The 26,697-nt window shown below is 41.1% G+C and overlaps 2 protein-coding genes across 4 annotated transcripts in view; both read left to right on the top strand.

The window, feature by feature from the left end:
* The window catches only part of LOC134744361 (unconventional myosin-XV), a 136,221-nt gene that overhangs the window by 28,143 nt on the left and 81,381 nt on the right, over positions 1-26,697 (top strand). Inside the window, exon 2 of the mRNA XM_063678142.1 lies at positions 9,406-9,553. Within this exon, the coding sequence (XP_063534212.1) occupies positions 9,407-9,553 (147 nt within the window). The 5' untranslated portion in view covers position 9,406. The remainder of the gene's footprint in view (positions 1-9,405; positions 9,554-26,697) is intronic.
* LOC134744360 (uncharacterized) lies at positions 2,967-4,707 on the top strand. 3 transcript variants are annotated; one of them, XM_063678141.1, is made up of 3 exons: positions 3,046-3,108; positions 3,604-3,769; positions 3,812-4,707. In XM_063678141.1, exons 1-3 carry the CDS (start codon positions 3,061-3,063, stop codon positions 4,651-4,653), a joined length of 1,056 nt encoding a protein of 351 aa, XP_063534211.1. In that variant the 5' UTR covers positions 3,046-3,060; the 3' UTR covers positions 4,654-4,707. The 3 variants fall into 3 exon arrangements, with proteins under 3 accessions (XP_063534210.1, XP_063534211.1, XP_063534209.1); XM_063678140.1 differs by having other exon boundaries at positions 2,967-3,108; positions 3,646-4,703; XM_063678139.1 differs by having other exon boundaries at positions 3,604-4,704.

Below are 26,697 nucleotides of genomic sequence, written 5' to 3' on the forward strand. Positions count from 1 at the left end.
ATTTGGCTATGTGCTTGATTGTGGCGACGACCTGGCTGCTATGGCCACAGTAAGTTATTATTATTTCAAGTGGAATTTATTGGTGGTATATAACTTTCTGTCAATTAATTACATTTTAATTTCGCATTTCTGCGGGAGTTTGCCATGCGAAGGGATAAAGTGATTTTTTATGTTTGTTATGTATTATTACATCAAGTTGTACTTGTAACTGGGGTTCGTGCTCATCACACGATTATCAACATTGTAACACTGTCCTAAAGGCGTCGCGTATATTTTATTAACAACGTTAAAGAAAGGCAATATAGTTAACAAAACATTCATATCATATCATATCATATTGTGCTTGTCGACTAAAGGCCCGGTAAAAACGGCCAAGAATGCCAGTGGAGATAATCATCGGACTAAACACACAAATATCAACGACGCATAATTGCGGAAAGAGAAAAGTGAAACGACATTCGGACATGACAGGTGTGAAGTTATGACGATCTTACTTTTGACGGGTTCCTAGTGAGACAAAACGACATATTTGTACATGACAATTAAGCTAATTGCCATAATGAAATTTCACTGTGGCTACAGTTTTTAAAAAGTTTCGATTGTAGAGAAAACTGATTGCTACTCAAAGTTAACTAAGAAACTGACTTCAGCCGTATAGTCGGAAGTTCAATATACTTGATAAATATCCAAGCATAATGTTTGTAAATCTTCACCTTTATTTTTTTTATTTACTTTGTAATATTCCCAACATGTGATGAAAATATGCCGAGTTCAGTAGTTTTAAAGGTAGGTAATAACATGTTGCATAACTTTGTTATAAAGTATGACTGATAATCATCATTATATTACGTACTTATAACATTTAAATAATGAATGCGAACCTCTATTGTCTTCTTCAAATGTCAACAATGAATTATTAAGTACATTTTCGCATTCTGTACATGAATATTGAATTGTAGTGAATGTAGGTAATTGTTGAACAATCAAAATGTATTACTAGGATTTTTTTGTAAAAATCCACCTCTTTCAAAGCAGGGACCGGACAACCCTTTCCGCGATAAAACCCTTTCAATGGGCGACACTTAAACACGGCTAACACATTGAAAGACTTTCCCTATTGAACTGCAAGCTCATTCATACCCTTACCTTTGACTAACCCTTACCGAAGAGCTAACCAAAAATAAGGCTAGCTCTTAATAAGGGTTACCCTTATCTTTAAGCGCTTTTTATAAAGGTTTCCCTTTGCGTGAAAGAGACAGGATTAGTATATATCTACGGTAGTGTATGAAAAGGAAAGAAAATACGTGCCTAAGTCAAAGAACGCCGCCGTCGCCGCCGACGATCGCTCGGATTTCGAAGTAATGTGTGCTTTCTGAACAAGGTAGACGACTTAAATTAGCACGCTTATATGCTAAAAGGGAAGCCCTTTATAAGGCTAACCCTTATAAGCAATATGCAAGGTGTTGGTGAGCGGATGATAAGGGTATTTGGGCTACCGATTACACAAATGTGGGGTTTCGTCTGGCAAAGGGTATGGTGAGTTAAGCCTTATGCAATACCCTTATAAAACCCCGATAAGGGATAGCGGGCCGGTCCCTGTTTCAAAGTTGATTAAATATGTAGTGATCAATCTATCACCTCAATCACCAACATTGGTAGTTGTGATGCTAGTAGAGTGCTAGAGTGGAATACGCGACACATATTTATCATTGGCAGACAGACGTACCTATATAAGTACATTTAACCCTAAAGGTTTTTTCACCTCAGCAGCTCGAACAAGCCTACTTTCCTCACTCCAGGGAGTGAAACAATGTAGCTTTTTAATTTAGTGAAGGTCATGAACTGCCACTTCATACTTTTATTATGGTATGGTATGGTATGGTATGGTATGGTATCGCATGGTACCGCATGGTATCGTATCGTATCGCATCGTATCGCATGGTATCGCATCGTATCGCATGGTATCGCATGGTATCGTATGGTATCGCATGGTATCGTATGGTATCGCATGGTATCGCATGGTATTGAGTGGTATCGTATGTTATCGTATGGTATCGTATGGTATCGTATGGTATCACATGGTATCGCATGGTATCGTATGGTATCACATGGTATCGTACGGTATCGTACGGTATCGTATCGTATCGTATCGTATCGTATCGTATCGTATCTCGTGTATCGTGTATCGTATCGTATCGTATGGTATGGTATTATATTACATATTAAATAACATTTATTTTTTCTGATTATTCTGTGTAATTCGAAATTAAATACATTTTAACCTTTAATATGTTCTCACTACTGAGGTGAAAAATTATGTGTGCAACACGAGAGCAAAGTTATTTTACATCTCGTGTTTTTGAGTTCCTCGCTACGCTCAAGATTCTACTTTAGAATCTTTCGCTTTCTCGGGACTCAAAATAAACACTCGCAAGAAAAACCAACTTTCCTCTCTTGTTGCACAAATAACTATTTTTTATCTGGTTTTTATAGAGGCTTTGGACACTCTAGGTGAACATGTCAGCCTCATTAGAAAAGGGTTAATACTAAGTAATAACCCTTTCGGTAGTCGAGTAAATTTATAGACAGGACGGATCGAGTGTCAATTAAATTAGGCACATTTAGTCAAAATATAGTGACTGCAAATTACAAAATGCATAGTACAGTCGTGTAAAAATATGGGGGCATAAGTTGTACAACTTACACAAAAACATGTCTGACATAAGAGCTATGCGACATTTTTTTGAGTATGATGAGTGCAAAATCGACTGGACATTTAAAACCCCACTTTTTTAATAAATAGAAGAGACGTCAACATTCGCCAGGCAACGAACCTATTTCTGGCGCGTTGTTTAGCATAGTGCCACCATTACATAATCATTATCACACTCCTAGACGTGGCTTATCGAGCCATCCCGCGTTTAGTAACTGATTATTAGTAAATATGGGTGATACGATAAGTTTTCACACATTGCATATTGTTGCGAGTTAGTCTGGGGAAATACGGTTGTATATAATGAGCACAGGGCGCGGGGTAATGCAAGTCGGTCATCGGTCAAGATGGCTCCAACAATACTTCTGAATCTGCTATTGGCAGGGCTACTTCAGGTAAGCATTTTTTATTATTATTCAGACTACATACATAATAAAAATAGAGACATTTGCGTTCTAATTTAAAAAATAGAGCACATGGGCTACTAAGTTCCATGTCACTTTACAGTGTTTATATCAAAGAATATAATACTCACGTTTATATTCACATGTCAATTTGCAATGTAAACTTATCCTCTTGTCTGTGTATGGTTTGCTCTATACAACCGGGGTTGGAACCCACGATTTTTTACCACCACACACGTATGAAAGGTTAATGTGATTTGCAAAGATGTAGTTATCATTCAGTAACAAGAGCATCTACGGCGAACAAAGAAAATCTAAGTTTCATCTATTTATCTTTGATGGATAGGCAAGCCCGATATGTATAATTTATGTATGTATTGCCTGTAGGCATAATCGACGATCTTCGCGGTAGTCCCGAAGGAACTCTAACATATTTTCCGCTTGCTAAGTTCTTCCTTGCTACGCTTTGATCTCTTGAGCAAGTAGAACTCTCTTCTGCCTGCTCAAGTGCCGTCGTTTGTTCCCCAGCTGTCAGTCGCGCAGTACTACTCGTGCGGCTGCGCTCCTGCGGCGTTCGCCCCTCCCGCTTACGCCCCCTGCGGCTACGCCCCTCCGCCATGCCCGTGCGCTCCTCCACCATGCCCGTGCGCTCCTCCACCATGCCCGTGCTCTCCTCCACCATGCACGTGCCAACCTCCCGCACCAGCCCCGATCATTATTTCTACTCCTCCGCCACCACCAATGTGCATTACCCCCCCAACGCCTCCTCCAATCACCATCGAGATGCCGTGCCTTCCTCCGATAACCGTCAACCCTCCGCCCCTGCCTCCTCTAACCATCACTCCTCCTCCTCTGCCGCCATTCATGGTAACCCCTCCTTGCCCGCCTCCGCTCTACCTGAACCCGACCCCGCTGCCGCCCGTGACGGTGAACCCGCCGCAGCCGCCGCTGATGTATATCGAACCGCCGCTGCTGCCGCCTATGATGGTGGAGATTCCTTTGCCGCCGCCGATCATGATTGAGCTGCCGGCGCCGCCCCCGATCATGATCCAGCCGCCGGCGATCCCGCCCGTGATGGTGCAGCCACCGCCGCTGCCACCAGTGCCTGTTCAGCCGCCGTGCCCGCCGCCGATGACGGTCCAGCCACCGCCGCTGCCGGGCATGTGCGTGCAGCTGCCGCCGCCGGAGCCCATGTCGGTGCAGCCGCCGGCGCCGCCGCCGATGTGCGTCAACTTGCCTCCTCTACCACCAGTGACCGTGCAGCCGCCGCCGCTGCCGCCTGTGACGGTGCAGCCGCCCGCGCCAGGGCCTATCTGCTTCCAAGTGCCACCCCCGCCGCCGTTCTGCTTCCAGCCACCGCAGCCCGCACCGATCTGCGTGCAGCCGCCGCCGCCAGCGCCGATCTGCTTCCAGCCGCCGTCGCCGCCGCCGGTGTGCATCGTCCAGGACGGCACACCGCAGTGCGGCTGCGGCTGTCTCCCGGCGTACGACCCTTGCCCATGTCAGTACGGCTACGGCGCTCCGATCTACTTATAACTTTACCGATTGCTGTAGATTTTTTTAAGTAGAAGCCATATTTAGAATTAAGTTTTTGTTTAAGTACTGATATTATACTCGAAATAAAACTTTTTTATATAATTAAAAAATGCAGTTGCGTATTTCCAAAAAAAAAATAACTTCATAATAAATACCGTTAGATCGACAAACGATAAATTACTGTTTCGCAAGAAAAACAAATTGCAATTATTATCCCATTACCTCATAAGGCTTAAATAATCATTTATTTAATGATTCCGATCCGAACCACTCGGCACTGCAGGCGGGCGGGGGGCCGCTTAAATACGAGCACGCCACGTTGAATCACGTCTCTTTTATACGACTTCTTTATATCGATAGGTATTCAACTACTGTGATATGAACGAACAAATCTGTCAGCACATTGCAAGCATGTTACTTAAAAGCTTAATTTGTTCGCGTTTTAACCGTGGTCCCACGTCCCACTGCTTTGACCTACAGTGCGTCTACGGGTTTGCCCTTCGGGCATTTGAAAGCTACGAATGGTAGAAATCAATTACCCGTAGACCCACTGGCGAACGCTGCTTAGAACGGTAGGACAAAGGGTAAAAAAAAATACCCCGTGGACCCACTGTCAACGCAGTGGGACCACGCTTAAAACGCGAATTTGTTATGTTGGTTTGGTTAGGTATTATACATACCTATTGTTTTTAAAAACTTTGCAAGTTCTCCTTATACTACTACTATAGGTACTAGGTACAAAATTAAATTTAAGAATGTTGTCACAACAGAAGCTACGTCAGCTACTCGTATACCATTCTAGGGTTTTTAATACGCTCCGAACTGTCGGTATAACGATTACTCAGGCAAAGGTAGGCTAAAATTATCGAGGTATAATATAACAAACTGTAAGAGCAATATAAATAAAAACTCACGTGTTTTAAGTCGAAAACGCTCGACATGTTTCACTCCGTACCGAGGAGCGTCATCAGGAGCTTGCGTCGACGGTGACGGACCGGCGCAGACTGCGGGCCGCAGCCCTCCGCGCCCGATGACTCGGCGCGGGCGCCGGTGGCGGCAGGGGGGGCGAGACACTGTCCACCGACGTAGTACCCAAAACAGTTTTCCAGCTCGGAGGCACTGACCAACCACAATCACGGTTAAAATTCGGATGACGACCAATTTCGATAGCCTCCCGTACTTTTCGCTGGATCACAAACTTTTCTTTCGCCAGCACAGTTACCATATCGAAACGTATACAGGGTGACTGGTAATTCGACCTATTCCTTGAAAGGGGTTATTCTATAGCTTATTTGCAATGTTTTTAGCCCAGTCAACCAGGGGTCGAAACTCAATGGTTTTCGAGTTATTCGAGTTTTTAGTTTTTTTCGAAAAAACGCCACCTCTTGGCCTATGAATGGCAAGTGTATGAAAAGTACATGCATTAGGATGGTTTATTTTTATTTTTTTGGTAGCCAGTGAACAAAGGATTACTTTTAACATAAAAACATGTCAAAAAAATACGAAGGCTTTAAAAATAAAAGGTTATAAGTCACAAGTTAAAGTTTTTTTTTGCCATTTTTTTTTAATCAAAGGCGATTACTCAAAAAAAGTTGTAAGATACTTCGCGTAAAAATTACATAAATAATTTCCGTTATTCATACCCTATCCAAAAATGTACAAATGTTGACATGTTTTACTCAGTTATTGAAAATAATAACATTAATAACGGAGCAGGTAGAGAGTCTGCTGGAAGCGTACTTGACCCGAAGTCGGTTTGTGTCGGGTTGTTTCTGTTTGTGCTTTGTTTGCCTTCGTCTTATCTTGACTTATCTTATCTTTAGTGTACTTTGGAATTAAAGGTTGGGGCAGGTTGCCTTCGGTAAGAGTCGGACATGTTCGTATGAGGTTATCAATTAATGAGTAATAATGGGGAATTTCTTATCAAAACCCGGTTGTTTGTGTTTTTGTAACAGAAAAATGGGTTTGTTGCTGGTAAGAGTGATTGAAAGAACTAAAACAACCATTTAAGGATCAAATTCCTTCTTAAAATAACTAATTGTAATAAAATCTTAATCACAGTTACAAAGGTTTTCTTAAACTTAATCGTATTAAATCTTAATTAAATGTTATTAACAAGCATAACAAGCAAAATCAATCTTAAAACAACAAGAGCATAACATCAATCTTAAAATAAATAATCAGAGCAATTTTTCTTATTAACAATCACAAATCTTGTTCGAATTGCTTGCCTCCATTTCGCATGCAAGCACGAATCCTTTTGCGTACTGCAGTTATTGTTACTCGGGTCGACATGTTTTCTTTCATTGTTGCGGCAGCGGCTAAAATTTTTTCTCTCAAGTCTTCTACACTTTGTATTGGCCTGTCGTAAACTAATGCCTTCATGTGACCCCAAATGTGACAGTCACATGGAGTCAAATCTGGACTTCTTGCTGGCCAAGGGATTGGGCCGCCTCGCCCAATCCATCTCTCTGGATAGTTAACGTCCAACCACTGTCGCACATCCCGGCAGTAGTGAGCAGGGCAGCCGTCATGTTGGTAAACCATGGTCATCCTTGTACCAAGCGGTACATCCTCCAGCAGCATGGGTAACTGTTCCTTTAAAAATTCTCCGTAGGCGATGCCGTTTAAACGTGCTGGCAGGAAGAAAGGCCCGATCAACTTGTCATGCATAATTCCCATCCATACATTCAAAGAAAATCTGTGCTGGTGAGCTCCTTCATTTGATTTTCTAGGGTTTTGACCTTTAGGGGCCCAAAAATGCAGGTTGTGATAATTCGTGATTCTATCACGGTCGAAGTTCGATTCATCTGTCAACAAGATTTTCTTCAGGTATTCCGGATCTTCAATGTCAGCATTGACCAAAAATCAGCAGAAATCTAGCCTTCTTCTAGGATCTCCCTCCTCGATGGCATGTACCGGAGTGTAATGGTATGGATACAGCCGTGATGAGTGCAGTGTGAACCAAACTTTCCACTGACTCATGCCGAGCTGGTGAGCCACTTCTCTCGCCGTCTGCCCGAAACAGCTCCAGGATTTCTTCTTCTTGAACAGGATTACGAACTTGAGGTCTTCCAGCATTAGCTTGGCGTCGTTGAACCGATCCCGATTCTCGAATTCGTCGATAAGTCTTACCAAACACGCTTACATCAGGTAAGCGGCGATTTGGGAACCGTCGTTGATATTCTCTCCGTGCTGCAGCAGCGTCACCATCAGCAAATCCGTAAAAATACAGGATATCCGCGTATTCTTCAAATTGATAAGCCGCCATTACGTAAAGAAAGATGACCGATTGGAAGGATTAGTTGAAAGTAACTGATTAATTACTTGAAGGAGAAAGACAATGAAGCCTCGGTTTATCACGAACATTATCCGAATCTTACCGAAATTACCTATTATTACTCATTAATTGATAACCCGACCTTGAATTCCAAAGTACACTAAAGATAAGATAAGTCAAGATAAGACGAAGGCAAACAAAGCACAAACAGAAACAACCCGACACAAACCGACTTCGGGTCAAGTACGCTTCCAGCAGACTCTCTACCTGCTCCGATATTAATGTTATTATTTTCAATAACTGAGTAAAACATGTCAACATTTGTACATTTTTGGAAAGGGTATGAATAACGGAATTCATTTATGTAATTTTTACGCGAAGTATCTTACAACTTTTTTTGAGTAATCCCCTTTGACTTAAAAAAAATGGCAAAAAAAAACTTTAACTTGTGACTTATAACCTTTTATTTTTAAAGCCTTCGTATTTTTTTGACATGTTTTTATGTTAAAAGTAATCCTTTGTTCACTGGCTACCAAAAAAATAAAAATAAACCATCCTAATGCATGTACTTTTCTTACACTTGCCATTCATAGGCCAAGAGGTGGCGTTTTTTCGAAAAAAACTAAAAACTCGAATAACTCGAAAACCATTGAGTTTCGACCCCTGGTTGACTGGGCTAAAAACATTGCAAATAAGCTATAGAATAACCCCTTTCAAGGAATAGGTCGAATTACCAGTCACCCTGTATAGTGAGTCGAATCCGAATCCAATACGTGTTCCGTCACCGCAGAACCCCGGCTATCCCTGTTCTTCATACTACGTATGTGCTCGGACAATCTGGTGGAAATGTTTCGGCCCGTCTCTCCTATGTAGTTTTTCCCACAGGAGCAAGGAATCATGTATACACCCGGACTGTTCAAAGGCTCCCTATCCTTTGGCGAACGCAGCACCTGTCCTAGCTTCATATGAGGACGGAAAATCGTAATATATCGTAATATATTTAATATGTCTATGTCTCACGGAAGTTTTGTTATTGTTATAAATAAAAACTACTTCTAATCAGGGACCGGACAACCCTTTCCGCGATAAAACCGATTGAAAGACTTTCCCTTTTGAACTGCAAGCCCATTCATACCCTTAACTTTGACTAACCCTTACCGAAAATTTAACCAAAAATAAGGCTAGCTCTTAATAAGGGTTACCCTTATCTTTAAGCGCTTTTTATAAAGGTTTCCCTTTGCGTGAAAGAGACAGGATTAGTATATATCTACGGTAGTATTTGGGCTACCGATTACACAAATGTGTGTACACAAATATAAGGGTTTTTAAAAGCAAAATTAAGGGTTTCGTCTGGCAAAGGGTATGGTGAGTTAAGCCTTATGCAATACCCTTATAAAACCCCGATAAGGGATAGCATCAGCACGCATAAAACTTTATACAATAATTCACACAATTTGTGTTGTTTGTTCCAGCATGGCGGGGTCCGGGGGGACCGAGTGGTCGGAGGGCGCGGCGGTGTGGTTCCAGCCACCCGGCGCCCCCGCGCCCCTCCCCGGGCAGCTCGTGGAGGTGCACCGAGCGGCGCGCGTGCTGCTCGTCAGCGCGGTCGTCAACTCACAGGTAACGTAGAACGGTGCTGTTCCAGCAACCCGGCGCCACCGCACCCCTCCCCCCAGCTGGTGGAGGTGCACCGAGCGGCACACGTGCTGCTTATCAGCGCGGTCGTCAACTCCCAGGTAACGTAGGCGCTGTGGTTCCAGACGCCCCCGCGCCCGTCCCGGCCAGCTGTTGGAGGTGCACCGAACGCGAGTGCTGCTCGTCAACGCTGTCGTTAACTCACAGGTAACGTAGGACGGTGTTTTAATATTCATGGTGTATCTATACGAGGTTATAAGTATTACTTTCTACGACTAGTTAGACGTATTAAGAGGCCGGTGTCGATTTTAGTCGCGAAAATGTAAAATTGATAGATTTAGTCGGCGAAATTGTACACCTTTTGTTACCTAATTGAAATAACAAGTACTGGTTTCTATTAGCACGTCTTCTTATCTTGCCTTTTATCACATCAATTTTTTGAAAACAGACACTAAATTAGTAATGTTTTTTTTTTCTGATGGACGTTTAGGTAAACGCGCGTAAAGCACTGATTTTGTCGCTCTTTTTTGTAAATTTTGTAAAGTTTGAACTGCTAAAAATGGTAAATTTGTATTACACATATTTTGTTATATGACTTAGAGTTCGAGGAAATGAAAGTTAAACGAATTCAATTTTCTCCAGAAATTACTTCAAAACAAGTGACAATTTCTCTGAAAATCGACTTAATTTCAACGTAATTTTGATACTTAAACAATCCACAACATGTGCTGAAACTACTCTTATACATCAATTTGTATAATTTACCACCATAATTTTTTGATGAATTTCGCTACCTCATTATTAAAAGGCAAGATGAGAAAACGTGCTAATAGAAACCAATACTTGTTATTTAGATATTACGTAACAAAACGTGTATAATTTCAACGACTAAATCTATCAATTTTACATTTTTGCTCCAAAATCGACTACGGCCTCTTAATACATGTACTATGATAGGAAAGATTTGCGTTTGATGAATTATTATTTCATCATCATCATCATCATCATTTCAACCGATAGACGTCCACTGCTGGACATAGGCCTCCCCCAAGGCTCGCCACTCCGGCCGATCCTGTGCCGCTCGCATCCACCGAATTCCCGCGACCTTCACCAACACCATTTAACATAATTATATTTTGAGTAATCATAATCACGCTCAAAGATCTATAATTTTAGTAACTAAATTCTTCGTCTTAAATTCGTGTAAGTTATGAGTTGCAATTCACGGTTGTAATTGTAATGTAACTCAAGCACCACTCACTTGATAAAGGTAATGTCCCCTTTACACAACCCTTCCCCCCTTACCCTTTAACCGTTTATTACACAACTGAAGTAAACAGTAAAAAAAATAACGATTTCCATAATCGTGTTCAAGTACATAACAGACACCACATTACAAAAAGTCCAACGATAAACCTTATACACCACAAACAGAAGGAATATAATTGATTTCACGAGGCAGTAAAATCTGTGTGTGTGAATGTGTGTTAGGGCGAAGCACGTTCGTTGCGTGATGTCGGCTTATGAAACGTGTTGTCATTAGCTGGTCTCAATCACAACTTATCGTAGATCGAACTGTTAGGCGATGAGAAAGATAAATATTGTCGCCAACAATTGAATAAATATAATAGAGAGAACTAGAGAAAGCCAAAAGTGCGTTTAATGGATGTAACTATAATGTAATAATATAATAATGTATAATGTCGTAAGTTGTCGTGGCCAGATCTTAGAATGGCAATCATTTCATGAAATGATCAAGTGGTTACATGTTGAATGGTCAATCATCAAATCATGAAGTTATGACGTGTGTAAGAGCCAAAACATATTAGCAGAAGAAACAGGATTCTTTCATTTAAAATTCTTACGCAGTTCTGTAGTGCTCATAAACTATCGCTAAATCCTAAATAAAAACCGGACGTGCAAGTCGGACTCGCCTACCGAGGGTTCCCTAATTTTTAGTATTTATAGCGGCAGCAGAAATACATTATCTTGTGAAAATTTCAACTGTCTAGCTATCATGGTTCATGAGATACAGTCTGGTGACAGATAGACAACGGACAGAGCAGTCTTAGTAATAGGGTCCCGTTTTTACCCTTAGTCTGCACGACTGTTGCCACAAATGACCAACTACATATATTGTAACTTCCATTCCAAACATCGATTTTCTAGAATTTGAGTACCTAAGTAAAAGTGTTAACAGTCATAACAGTAAATTGCAGTAAGTGTAAGTTTATCGGTCACGAGTCAGATACGTTACATAAACGTTGATCTACGCAACGTGTACCTTTCGCGAGGCCGACGGCCGTTGCCAACGCAGCATGACCGGCCTGCAAGGTCGGGGCGACCGCTACAATACAACTTTTATACGGAATTACAGTAAAATTCAAAACGAAAACATCAGTGTATGCCTGATTTAAGAATGAGATGACTAGCAATTGTTATAAACAAATTACAAGTGCCTAATAAGGCGTAGTTGATAGTGAGACCCTGCCTACGATGCTGTTGGTGCTGGTCATCCTGTAAGGCAATTTATTTGTAGAATTGGCAAGGTTATAGAGGTAACCTAAATTTTATATCAAATCTATCTATGTCAAAGACAGCCTGACAAAGAAGAAGCCGAAAAAAAAGAGCATGAATAAATAAAATATAGATACATATACTAATATATTTGTAACATGTAAAAACTATGAGTCAGGAATAAAGGCTATTTCAAATTTAAATTTTATATAATGGGGAGTTCGTCACTTTGCCTTGGCGTTGCAATACACAAATGTAATAAATGCATCACCGACGAAATCCCTTCGAAATTAGTTTAAAAGATTATCATTTTAAATGTATGCTTCATGACAGTAGTAATGGTGGTACGTATATCAGTAGGATTGGGATGTTAAAAATAAATAATCCCTTCCTTTTGTACTCTCACGGAGCCATTAATTTTGAAGATTCCTGCAGTGAGTGGGAGGAGTCAGGAATCCCAGTGTTAAACCAATATTTATCAAGGAATGCAAAAAATAAGATTTAACTGCGCTCTTTTTAATGACGCTAAGAAAGAGGAAAATATGTTAGCGATTATCATTTACAAATGCAACTCTTGAAGGTGACCTTTCTATAAATACAAGGTGACACAATATTTTACTTCGAGACTCAAGAATAGTGAAAAATACTCCAGATTTGTGAATTTCCTGCCAACTTGTCAGGTTAACATATGGTATAGATATAGATCATTCACTACACCTTATAAAACAAAGGCCCGCGTCTGTCTGTCTGTATGTTCGCGATACACTCAAAAACTACTGATTGGATTTTCATGCGGTCTTCACCTATCAAAAGATAGATTCTAGAGTAATCTAGTTCTATTTAGGTGTATATAATTTGAGGTTAACCCGTGCGGGTCGGGTCGATAGTATAGAAAATAACTAAGTAAAAACTTCGAAATACCTATATACATATAAATATATAAACATCACATCACATCGAATCAACATTCAAGTGAACAGATACCCGTGCTGGTACTTATTTTCATCTGGCTCATCGTTGGTGAAAACATCATCTCTGCGATAATCTCTTTTTTATCGGCATGCGTTACAATAAAATTGACATATCTGATAAAAGTGATAAAAGTACGGATTGTATTGTTCTTTTGTTGTTTTATTTTTTGAGGGAACAATATGACAGTCTGTAGATAGATGGTACTTTGTTACTAAATCAGCTATTTAACTACAGAGGGAAAATGATAGGCAGGTATCAGGTATAGATAGTATCAAGATTTTTATCGCTTAATATGAAAGGTACAAATACATATACATTAAATCTTCGATACGACATTAATGTTACTGGTATAAGAGCTACCTATCGAATAATACCCGCAATACACCGGCATCGCAATCGGCGTATAAAAACAGATACAATAGGTAGCATTGTTGATTGCAGACGATCTACATACAACAAAATCGAGACATGCCATCTTTTCAGCCTCGCACAACGTGAGGGGAGCAAACTAATCTGCAAGCCAACCCATCTAAAAATTACTTGAATTTTCATGTCAAATTTGATGTTATTTCAGAGTATTTTCGTTTTAAAATGAGAGCTATACTGTATTTTACGGCGACGGAACTACCGTGTACATACAAATAACTTTATTTTTATACAAATAACTCAAATTTAATAATGTTTGGAAGTAATGACGTGACTTAATCGCATTTTGCATCCCCAATACATTTTTTGCCAGACTCGCGGCACAAGCTGAGTCCCGAGCCTATTGACGCAAATAGCATTTATAATATAAGTATAAGTTAACTATAATTCTAAATGTCATATATATATACATACATAGTTAGTTCCTACTTGTATATGTACCTAGTTGTATAGTACTGCTGTAAGTTAAGCTTATTGTACCTATTACTGTTTTTTTTACTGCGACAATAAATGCCTTTTTTTTTACTCTTGGATCGGCGTGTCGTCTTAGCTACAGTCCCTGTGATCTTACAGGTTACTTCTAGAACCCGTCGATAATGATATGTATACTACATATTTTTGACGTCGGCACGCTGAGGTCCGCTTCAAGGCTGGAATGTGTAGTTTGCCGAGAGAGTGGCTGACTCAGCGAACAAACATGTTATGCTGGCTGATTCTATTACTAAGGGCTACTTGCACCATCCCACTAACCCGGGGTTAACCGGTTAAACCTGGAGTTCCCATGGAGACCAGTACAATTTGACACTGGGTGATGGTGCAAGTGGCGCTAAGTTAGGTTTTGGCTGCTACAAAAGTAAAGCTAATCTTGATTATTCTTATTGTGATGTGTTATATGCTATACAACCATGCTTGTCAAGGAAAAACTTACTGCCTTCGACAGGAATATATTACTCACGTCTTACTATACAAGAAAACGAAATCTTGCAATGTGGATGAGAAAATGGCAGAAATCGACCCAGCTTCGAAGCCGGATCTGGCGATGGAAAGGGGATAAAAGACGGAAAGAAACACACCGCGAACTTGCGTCTATAAAGATATTAGCTAAGCTGGTATACTAAGTTATATGTATTCCTACGTCTTACACCGATTGTTCAACGGAGGTATAAGTTCTCGCATTCCATGAAGGGTCGAATGGAATGGGAGTAGGGAATTAGGAATTAACGCCCACACAGTTAATGTGTGTTAACAATTAACGGTGAAAAATAATAATTCGAATACATTTTATAAATGGCACTGACATAATCATTTCTACCTATATGTATTTAGACTATTTACAGTTTATGTACGTTCTGAACGTAGTTTCTCAGTGTTAATAACAAATACCTATCAATCTTGAGCTGACGAACAATTGAATCGATTTTGATGATATCATGTATCCATTAGCCGTCTAGGATTCAATGATAGCTATGATAAGTTACAAAATAAACTCCATGCAATTACATTGCGAATGCGAATGCTTAAAATATTATAATCAGATTTTCGTTTGGCCTGTAATTTAATGTAGGCTTATTGCAAAATCGAATTTATTACAGGATATTGTAAATATTGTATTATTTCTTTCTTTCCACGGATAATTGATATCAAATGATGAAACTTCGAAATTAGGTAACTAGACTCCGACCACGCTAAATTTGCACCGACTTGGGTGAAGTTTGGTGTGACAATGCATATTATATCTCCATGGGCAGCACCATACTTGACGTAGCACTTGGCATAAAAGCTTAGCGTGTTCGGACTCTATCCATGTTATTTAGATCTACACAAGTGCGATCGGATATCGCTTTTTACTTATATCCAAAAGATGACTCACAATAAATTGAAGCGTCCCAAAATAATTATCTTTTAGTAAAACTAATTAAAGCGGAAACTCGTCGACATGTGCTTTCTGCCTGTTCTAACCTACGGTGCTCAAACGTGGTTACTCACCGAGGCGCGAAATACCAAATTGAAGGTTTGCTAAAGAGATGCATGGAGCGTGGAGTATAAAGGATCGACCGAATCCGTAACTCTACCCTGCGCTCAAAAACGCGCATAACTGATTTTGGAGCTAAGACCGCCAAGCTGAAATGGGACTGGGCCGGCCATGTCTGCCGCATGCACTCACAGAGGTGGGCCAAAGTAACCACGGTATGGGTGCCGCAAGACGGGCGAGGATCTGATAGGCCCAGACGGAGATGGCGGGACGACCTGGATGCATATCTCAACGACTGGCCGGAGATTACTCAAAACCGAGGCGAATGGGGGGGAGGCCTTTGCACAGCATCAGCAAATAATACATTGAATAAAATAGTAATAAATAAAACGGGGATAGTATCAGATAGCTACAGTACCTACCTACGCACTCGTTCTACTACTCAATTTCTACATTATACAATAAAATTCACACTGTTCAACAAGACAAACCATAAATAATGGGTGCCATAGCCAGGCACACTAGCAAAGAGCTAATTAGAACGATGACTTACAAAATATGTAGGTATGGAGGTGTCTGTGAACCTAGCATATCAAGTGCTAGCATCTCAATCTTTTTTAAGAGTTCTTGTAGCATCCCTAATAGTTCTACAGTTCTAGGTGGTTTTTTTTCATAGTTCTGCTCATTTTCGCGACAAAAATGAAATTTGAAAATGAGATGCTAACTTCACATTTTGACACTCCAGCATCCCAGCCGTTATCCACTCCACAGCCTCAAAATAGCATTCAAACGTAAGATACTAACATTTCTAGACGATATATAACGAGTTCTAGTCAAAACTGTAAAAAAATTTTTTTCCATATATGTATGGGACACGAACATCAAAAGAAATTGTAGGTATATTCTGATTAAAGCTAAGTTTGAGCTAAAATCCCAAATTTGACAGCTAGCATCTCAGCAGTTCCGGATAGCCAGATGCCTAGTGCACTAGAATACACACAGTTGTATCTTCTAGAAGGAAATTTTACAGAGTTTTGATAAACTATATCCGAAAATAGTCGCGAAATCGAGTAATTGCTAAGTTCTGGGCATAGCATCTCAGCCAATGCAGATCTGATACCAGGCATCTCAGCAGTTCTGGATAGCCAGCTCACTAGTGCACTAAAATACACACAGTTCTATCTTATAGAACGAACTTTGATAGAGTTTTGATAGATTATGTCCGAAAATAGTCACAAAATCGAGTAAATGCTATGTTCTTAGATTAGCATCCCAGCCAATGCGGGTATGGTACCCAGCATCTCAGCAGTTCTGGTTAGTCAGGTCTCTAGTGCACTAGAATACACACAGTTCTGTCTTCTAGAACGAAATTTGGCAGAGTTTTGAAAGACTATGTCCGAAAATAGTCTCGCATTAGAGAAATTGCTAAGTTCTGAGCATAGCATCCCAGCCAATGCTGATTTGATACCCGGCATCTCAGCAGTTCTAAATAGCCAGCTCACTAGTGCACTAGAATACACACAGTTCTGTCTTCTAGAACGAAAATTGGCAGAGTTTTGACAGACTGTCCGAAAATTGTCTCAAAATCGAGTAATTGCTAAGTTCTGAGCTAGCATCCCAGCCAATGCTGATCTGATACCCGGCATCTCAGCAGTTCTAAATAGCCAGCTCACTAGTGCACTAGAATACACACAGTTCTGTCTTCTAGAACGAAAATTGGCAGAGTTTTGACAGACTGTCCGAAAATTGTCTCAAAATCGAGAAATTACTTAGTTGTGAACTAGCATCCCAGCCAATGCAGGTCTTACACCCAGCATCTCAGCAGTTCTGGATAGCCAGCTCCCTATTGCACTAGAATACACACAGTTCTATCTTCTAGAAAGAAAATTTGATAGAGTTTTGATGAACTATATCCGAAAATCGTCGCTAAATCGAGTAATTGCTAAGTTCTGAGCTAGCATTCCAGCCAATGCAGGTCTTATACACAGCATCTCAGCAGTTCTGGATAGCCAGCTCCCTAGTGCACTAGAATACACACAGTTCTATCTTCTATCACCAAATTTGACCGAGTTTTGATAGGCTGTCCGAAAATAGTCTCAAAATCGAGAAATTGCTAAGTTCTGAGCTGGCATCCCAGCCAATGCAGGTCTGATACCCGGCATCTCAGCAGTTCTGGATAGCCACCTCACTAATGCACTAGAATACACACAGTTCTATCTTCTAGAACAAAATTTTATGAAGTTTTGATAGACTATGTCCAAAAATAGTCTTAAAATCGAGTAAATGCTATGTTCTTAGATTAGCATCCCAGCCAATGCAGGTCTTACAACCAGCATCTCAGCAGTTCTGGATAGCTAGAACCCCAGTGCACTAGAATACACACAGTTCTATCTTCTAGAAGGAAATTTGACAGAGTTTTGTTAGACAATGTCCGAAAACAGTCGCGAAATCGAGTAATTGCTAAGTTCTGGGCATAGCATCCCAGGCAATGCTGATCTGATACCCGGCATCTCAGCAGTTCTAAATAGCCAGCTCACTAGTGCACTAGAATACACACAGTTCTATATTCTAGACGGAAATTTGACAGAGTTTTGATAGACTATGTCCGAAAATAGTCGCAAAATCAAGAAATTGCTAAGTTCTGAGCTAGCATCCCAGCCAATGCAGGTCTTACAACCAGCATCTCAGCAGTTCTGGATAGCTAGAACCCTAGTGCACTAGACTACAGACAGTTCTATCTTCTAGAAGCAAATTTTACAGAGTTTTGATAAACTATATCCGAAAATAGTCGCGAAATCGAGTAATTGCTAAGTTCTGGGCATAGCATCCCAGCCAATGCTGATCTCATACCCGGCATCTCAGCAGTTTTAAATAGCCAGCTCACTAGTGCACTAGAATACACACAGTTCTATCTTCTAGACGGAAATTTGACAGAGTTTTGATAGACAATGTCCGAAAACAGTCGCAAAAACGAGTAATTGCTAAGTTCTGGGCACAGCATCCCAGGCAATGCTGATCTGATACCCGGCATCTCAGCAGTTCTAAATAGCCAGCTCACTAGTGCACTAGAATACACACAGTTCTATCTTCTAGACGGAAATTTGACAGAGTTTTGATAGACTATGTCCGAAAATAGTCGCAAAATCAAGAAATTGCTAAGTTCTGAGCTAGCATCCCAGCCAATGCAGGTCTTACAACCAGCATCTCAGCAGTTCTGGATAGCTAGAACCCTAGTGCACTAGAATACAGACAGTTCTATCATCTAGAAGGAAATTTTACAGAGTTTTGATAAACTATATCCGAAAATTGTCTCAAAATCGAGTAATTGCTAAGTTCTGAGCTAGCATCCCAGCCAATGCTGATCTGATACCCGGCATCTTAGCAGTACTAAATAGCCAGCTCACTAGTGCACTAGAATACACACAGTTCTGTCTTCTAGAACGAAAATTGGCAGAGTTTTGACAGACTGTCCGAAAATTGTCTCAAAATCGAGAAATTGCTTAGTTGTGAGCTAGCATCCGAGCCAATGCAGGTCTTACACCCAGCATCTCAGCAGTTCTAAATAGCCAGCTCACTAGTGCACTAGAATACACACAGTTCTGTCTTCTAGAACGAAAATTGGCAGAGTTTTGAGAGACTGTCCGAAAATTGTCTCAAAATCGAGAAATTGCTAAGTTCTGAGCTGGCATCCCAGCCAATGCAGGTCTGATACCCGGCATTTCAGCAGTTCTGGATAGCCACCTCACTAATGCACTAGAATACACACAGTTCTATCTTTTAGAACTAAATTTTATGGAGTTTTGATAGACTATGTCCGAAAATAGTCAAAAAATCGAGTAAATGCTATGTTCTTAGATTAGCATCCCAGCCAATGCAGGTCTTACAACCAGCATCTCAGCAGTGTTGGATAGCTAGAACCCTAGTGCACTAGAATACACACAGTTCTATCTTCTAGAAGGAAATTTGACAGAGTTTTGATAGACAATGTCCAAAAACAGTCGCGAAATCGAGTAATTGCTAAGTTCTGGGCATAGCATCCCAGGCAATGCTGATCTGATACCCGGCATCTCAGCAGTTCTAAATAGCCAGCTCACTAGTGCACTAGAATACACACAGTTCTATCTTCTAGACGGAAATTTGACAGAGTTTTGATAGACTATGTTCGAAAATAGTCGCAAAATCAAGAAATAGCTAAGTTCTGAGCTAGCATCCCAGCCAATGCAGATCTTACAACCAGCATCTCAGCAGTTCTGGATAGCTAGAACCCTAGCGCACTAGAATACAGACAGTTCTATCTTCTAGAAGGAAATTTTACAGAGTTTTAATAAACTATATCCGAAAATAATCGCGAAATCGAGTAATTGCTAAGTTCTGGGCATAGCATCTCAGCCAATGCTGATCTGATACCCGGCATCTCAGCAGTTCTAAATAGCCAGCTTACTAGTGCACTAGAATACACACAGTTCTATCTTCTAGACGTAAATTTGACAGTTTTGATAGACTATGTCCGAAAATAGTCGCAAAATCAAGAAATTGCTAAGTTCTGAGCTAGCATCCCAGCCAATGCAGGTCTTACAACCAGCATCTCAGCAGTTCTGGATAGCCAGCTCACTAGTGCACTAGAATACACACAGTTCTGTCTTCTAGAACGAAAATTGGCAGAGTTTTGACAGACTGACCGAAAATTGTCTCAAAATCGAGAAATTGCTTAGTTGTGAGCTAGCATCCCCGCCACTGCAGGTCTTACTCCCAGCATCTCAGCAGTTCTGGATAGCCAGCTCCCTATTCCACTAGAATACACACAGTTCTATCTTCTAGAAGGAAATTTTACAGAGTTTTGATAAACTATATCCGAAAATAGTCGCTAAATCGAGTAATTGCTAAGTTCTGAGCTAGCATTCCAGCCAATGCAGGTCTTATACACAGCATCTCAGCAGTTCTGGATAGCCAGCTCCCTAGTGCACTAGAAAACACACAGTTCTATCTTCTATCACGAAATTTGACCGAGTTTTGATGGGCTGTCCGAAAATAGTCTCAAAATCGAGAAATTGCTAAGTTCTGAGCTGGCATCCCAGCCAATGCAGGTCTGATACCCGGCATCTCAGCAGTTCTGGATAGCCACCTCACTAATGCACTAGAATACACACAGTTCTATCTTTTAGAACTAAATTTTATGGAGTTTTGATAGACTATGTCCGAAAATAGTCTCAAAATCGAGTAAATGCTATGTTCTTAGATTAGCATCCCAGCCAATGCAGGTCTTACAACCAGCATCTCAGCAGTTCTGGATAGCTAGAACCCTAGTGCACTAGAATACACACAGTTCTATCTTCTAGAAGGAAATTTGACATAGTTTTGATAGACAATGTCCGAAAACAGTCGCGAAATCGAGTAATTGCTAAGTTCTGGGCATAGCATCCCAGGCAATGCCGATCTGATACCCGGCATCTCAGCAGTTCTAATTAGCCAGCTCACTAGTGCACTAGAATACACCCAGTTCTGTCTTCTAGAACGAAAATTTGCAGAGTTTTGACAGACTGTCCGAAAATTGTCTCAAAATCGAGAAATTGCTAAGTTCTGAGCTGGCATCCCAGCCAATGCAGGTCTGATACCCGGCATCTCAGCAGTTCTGGATAGCCAGCTCACTATTGCACTAGAATACACACAGTTCTGTCTTCTAGAACGAAAATTGGCAGAGTTTTGACAGACTGTCCGAAAATTGTCTCAAAATCGAGAAATTGCTAAGTTCTGAGCTGGCATCCCAGCCAATGCAGGTCTGATACCCGGCATCTCAGCAGTTCTGGATAGCCAGCTCACTATTGCACTAGAATACACACAGTTCTGTCTTCTAGAACGAAAATTGGCAGAGTTTTGACAGACTGTCCGAAAATTGTCTCAAAATCGAGAAATTGCTTAGTTATGAGCTAGCATCCCAGCCAATGCAGGTCTTACACCCAGCATCTCAGCAGTTCTGGATAGCTAGAACCCTAGTGCATTAGAATACAGACAGTTCTATCTTCTAGATGGAAATTTGACAGAGTTTTGATAGACAATGTCCGAAAACAGTCGCGAAATCGAGTAATTGCTAAGTTCTGAGCATAGCATCCCAGCCAATGCTGATCTGATACCCGGCATCTCAGCAGTTCTAAATAGCCAGCTCACTAGTGCACTAGAATACACACAGTTCTGGCTTCTAGAACGAAAATTGGCAGAGTTTTGACAGACTGTCCGAAAATTGTCTCAAAATCGAGAAATTGCTAAGTTCTGAGCTGGCATCCCAGCCAATGCAGGTCTGATACCCGGCATCTCAGCAGTTCTGGATAGCCACCTCACTAATGCACTAGAATACACACAGTTCTATCTTTTAGAACTAAATTTTATGGAGTTTTGATAGACTATGTCCGAAAATAGTCTCAAAATCGAGTAAATGCTATGTTCTTAGATTAGCATCCCAGCCAATGCAGGTCTTACAACCAGCATCTCAGCAGTTCTGGATAGCTAGAACCCTAGTGCACTAGAATACACACAGTTCTATCTTCTAGAAGGAAATTTGACATAGTTTTGATAGACAATGTCCGAAAACAGTCGCGAAATCGAGTAATTGCTAAGTTCTGGGCATAGCATCCCAGGCAATGCCGATCTGATACCCGGCATCTCAGCAGTTCTAATTAGCCAGCTCACTAGTGCACTAGAATACACCCAGTTCTGTCTTCTAGAACGAAAATTGGCAGAGTTTTGACAGACTGTCCGAAAATTGTCTCAAAATCGAGAAATTGCTAAGTTCTGAGCTGGCATCCCAGCCAATGCAGGTCTGATACCCGGCATCTCAGCAGTTCTGGATAGCCAGCTCACTATTGCACTAGAATACACACAGTTCTGTCTTCTAGAACGAAAATTGGCAGAGTTTTGACAGACTGTCCGAAAATTGTCTCAAAATCGAGAAATTGCTTAGTTATGAGCTAGCATCCCAGCCAATGCAGGTCTTACACCCAGCATCTCAGCAGTTCTGGATAGCTAGAACCCTAGTGCACTAGAATACAGACAGTTCTATCATCTAGAAGGAAATTTTACAGAGTTTTGATAAACTATATCCGAAAATTGTCTCAAAATCGAGTAATTGCTAAGTTCTGAGCTAGCATCCCAGCCAATGCTGATCTGATACCCGGCATCTCAGCAGTACTAAATAGCCAGCTCACTAGTGCACTAGAATACACACAGTTCTGTCTTCTAGAACGAAAATTGGCAGAGTTTTGACAGACTGTCCGAAAATTGTCTCAAAATCGAGAAATTGCTTAGTTGTGAGCTAGCATCCGAGCCAATGCAGGTCTTACACCCAGCATCTCAGCAGTTCTAAATAGCCAGCTCACTAGTGCACTACTAGAATACACACAGTTCTGTCTTCTAGAACGAAAATTGGCAGAGTTTTGAGAGACTGTCCGAAAATTGTCTCAAAATCGAGAAATTGCTAAGTTCTGAGCTGGCATCCCAGCCAATGCAGGTCTGATACCCGGCATTTCAGCAGTTCTGGATAGCCACCTCACTAATGCACTAGAATACACACAGTTTCATCTTCTAGAACAAAATTTTATGGAGTTTTGATAGACTATGTCCGAAAATAGTCTCAAAGTCGAGTAAATGCTATGTTCTTAGATTAGCATCCCAGCCAATGCAGGTCTTACAACCAGCATCTCAGCAGTTCTGGATAGCTAGAACCCTAGTGCACTAGAATACACACAGTTCTATCTTCTAGAAGGAAATTTGACACAGTTTTGATAGACAATGTCCAAAAACAGTCGCGAAATCGAGTAATTGCTAAGTTCTGAGCATAGCATCCCAGCCAATGCTGATCTGATACCCGGCATCTCAGCAGTTCTAAATACCCAGCTCACTAGTGCACTAGAATACACACAGTTCTGTCTTCTAGAACGAAAATTGGCAGAGTATTGACAGACTGTCCGAAAATTGTCTCAAAATCGAGAAATTGCTAAGTTCTGAGCTGGCATCCCAGCCAATGCAGGTCTGATACCCGGCATTTCAGCAGTTCTGGATAGCCACCTCACTAATGCACTAGAATACACACAGTTTCATCTTCTAGAACAAAATTTTATGGAGTTTTGATAGACTATGTCCGAAAATAGTCTCAAAATCGAGTAAATGCTATGTTCTTAGATTAGCATCCCAGCCAATGCAGGTCTTATACACAGCATCTCAGCAGTTCTGGATAGCTAGAACCCTAGTGCACTAGAATACACACAGTTCTATCTTCTAGAAGGAAATTTGACATAGTTTTGATAGACAATGTCCGAAAACAGTCACGAAATCGAGTAATTGCTAAGTTCTGGGCATAGCATCCCAGCCAATGCTGATCTGATACCCGGCATCTCAGCAGTTCTAAATAGCCAGCTCACTAGTGCACTAGAATACACCCAGTTCTGTCTTCTAGAACGAAAATTGGCAGAGTTTTGACAGACTGTCCGAAAATTGTCTCAAAATCGAGAAATTGCTAAGTTCTGAGCTGGCATCCCAGCCAATGCAGGTCTGATACCCGGCATCTCAGCAGTTCTGGATAGCCAGCTCACTAGTGCACTAGAATACACACAGTTCTGTATTCTAGAACGAAAATTGGCAGAGTTTTGACAGACTGTCCGAAAATTGTCTCAAAATCGAGAAATTGCTTAGTTGTGAGCTAGCATCCCAGCCAATGCAGGTCTTACACCCAGCATCTCAGCAGTTCTGGATAGCTAGAACCCTAGTGCATAAGAATACAGACAGTTCTATCTTCTAGAAGGAAATTTGACAGAGTTTTGATAGACAATGTCCGAAAACAGTCGCGAAATCGAGTAATTGCTAAGTTCTGAGCATAGCATCCCAGCCAATGCTGATCTGATACCCGGCATCTCAGCAGTTCTAAATAGCCAGCTCACTAGTGCACTAGAATACACACAGTTCTGTCTTCTAGAACGAAAATTGGCAGAGTTTTGACAGACTGTCCGAAAATTGTCTCAAAATCGAGAAATTGCTAAGTTCTGAGCTGGCATCCCAGCCAATGCAGGTCTGATACCCGGCATCTCAGCAGTTCTGGATAGCCACCTCACTAATGCACTAGAATACACACAGTTCTATCTTCTAGAACAAAATTTTATGGAGTTTTGATAGACTATGTCCGAAAATAGTCTCAAAATCGAGTAAATGCTATGTTCTTAGATTAGCATCCCAGCCAATGCAGGTCTTACAAATAGCATCTCAGCAGTTCTGGATAGCTAGAACCCTAGTGCACTAGAATACACACAGTTCTATCTTCTAGAAGGAAATTTGACAGAGTTTTGATAGACAATGTCCAAAAACAGTCGCGAAATCGAGTAATTGCTAAGTTCTGGGCATAGCATCCCAGGCAATGCTGATCTGATACCCGGCATCTCTGCAGTTCTAAATAGCCAGCTCACTAGTGCACTAGAATACACACAGTTCTATCTTCTAGACGTAAATTTGACAGTTTTGATAGACTATGTCCGAAAATAGTCGCAAAATCAAGAAATTGCTAAGTTCTGAGCTAGCATCCCAGCCAACGCAGGTCTTACAACCAGCATCTCAGCAGTTCTGGATAGCCAGCTCACTAGTGCACTAGAATACACACAGTTCTGTCTTCTAGAACGAAAATTGGCAGAGTTTTGACAGACTGTCCGAAAATTGTCTCAAAATCGAGAAATTGCTTAGTTGTGAGCTAGCATCCCAGCCAATGCAGGTCTTACACCCAGCATCTCAGCAGTTCTGGATAGCTAGAACCCTAGTGCATTAGAATACACACAGTTCTATCTTCTAGAAGGAAATTTGACAGAGTTTTGATAGACTATGTCCGAAAATAGTCTCAAAATCGAGTAAATGCTATGTTCGTAGATTAGCATCCCAGCCAATGCAGGTCTTACAACCAGCATCTCAGCAGTTCTGGATAGCTAGAACCCTAGTGCACTAGAATACACACAGTTCTATCTTCTAGAAGGAAATTTGACAGAGTTTTGATAGACAATGTCCAAAAACAGTCGCGAAATCGAGTAATTGCTAAGTTCTGGGCATAGCATCCCAGGCAATGCTGATCTGATACCCGGCATCTCAGCAGTTCTAAATAGCCAGCTCACTAGTGCACTAGAATACACACAGTTCTATCTTCTAGACGTAAATTAGACAGTTTTGATAGACTATGTCCGAAAATAGTCGCAAAATCAAGAAATTGCTAAGTTCTGAGCTAGCATCCCAGCCAACGCAGGTCTTACAACCAGCATCTCAGCAGTTCTGGATAGCCAGCTCACTAGTGCACTAGAATACACACAGTTCTGTCTTCTAGAACGAAAATTGGCAGAGTTTTGACAGACTGTCCGAAAATTGTCTCAAAATCGAGAAATTGCTTAGTTGTGAGCTAGCATCCCAGCCAATGCAGGTCTTACACCCAGCATCTCAGCAGTTCTGGATAGCTAGAACCCTAGTGCATTAGAATACACACAGTTCTATCTTCTAGAAGGAAATTTGACAGAGTTTTGATAGACTATGTCCGAAAATAGTCTCAAAATCGAGTAAATGCTATGTTCTTAGATTAGCATCCCAGCCAATGCAGGTCTTACAACCAGCATCTCAGCAGTTCTGGATAGCTAGAACCCTAGTGCACTAGAATACACACAGTTCTATCTTCTAGAAGGAAATTTGACAGAGTTTTGATAGACAATGTCCAAAAACAGTCGCGAAATCGAGTAATTGCTAAGTTCTGGGCATAGCATCCCAGGCAATGCTGATCTGATACCCGGCATCTCAGCAGTTCTAAATAGCCAGCTCACTAGTGCACTAGAATACACACAGTTCTATCTTCTAGACGGAAATTTGACAGAGTTTTGATAGACTATGTCCGAAAATAGTCGCAAAATCAAGAAATAGCTAAGTTCTGAGCTAGCATCCCAGCCAATGCAGGTCTTACAACCAGCATCTCAGCAGTTCTGGATAGCTAGAATCCTAGTGCACTAGAATACGGACAGTTCTGTCTTCTAGAACGAAAATTGGCAGAGTTTTGACAGACTGTCCGAAAATTGTCTCAAAATCGAGAAATTGCTTAGTTGTGAGCTAGCATCCCCGCCACTGCAGGTCTTACTCCCAGCATCTCAGCAGTTCTGGATAGCCAGCTCCCTATTCCACTAGAATACACACAGTTCTATCTTCTAGAAGGAAATTTTACAGAGTTTTGATAAACTATATCCGAAAA

This window comes from Cydia strobilella, chromosome 9 (genome assembly GCF_947568885.1).
Source record: "Cydia strobilella chromosome 9, ilCydStro3.1, whole genome shotgun sequence".
Classification (NCBI taxonomy): domain Eukaryota; kingdom Metazoa; phylum Arthropoda; class Insecta; order Lepidoptera; family Tortricidae; genus Cydia; species Cydia strobilella.

Excerpts from the sequence above, each read along its gene's own strand:
- LOC134744360 (XM_063678139.1), top strand. The coding sequence starts at position 3,061 with ATGGCTCCAACAATACTTCTGAATCTGCTATTGGCAGGGCTACTTCAG. Across the intron at positions 3,109-3,603 it reads TATTGGCAGGGCTACTTCAG|AACTCTCTTCTGCCTGCTCA; the intron begins GTAAGCATTTTT and ends TTGAGCAAGTAG.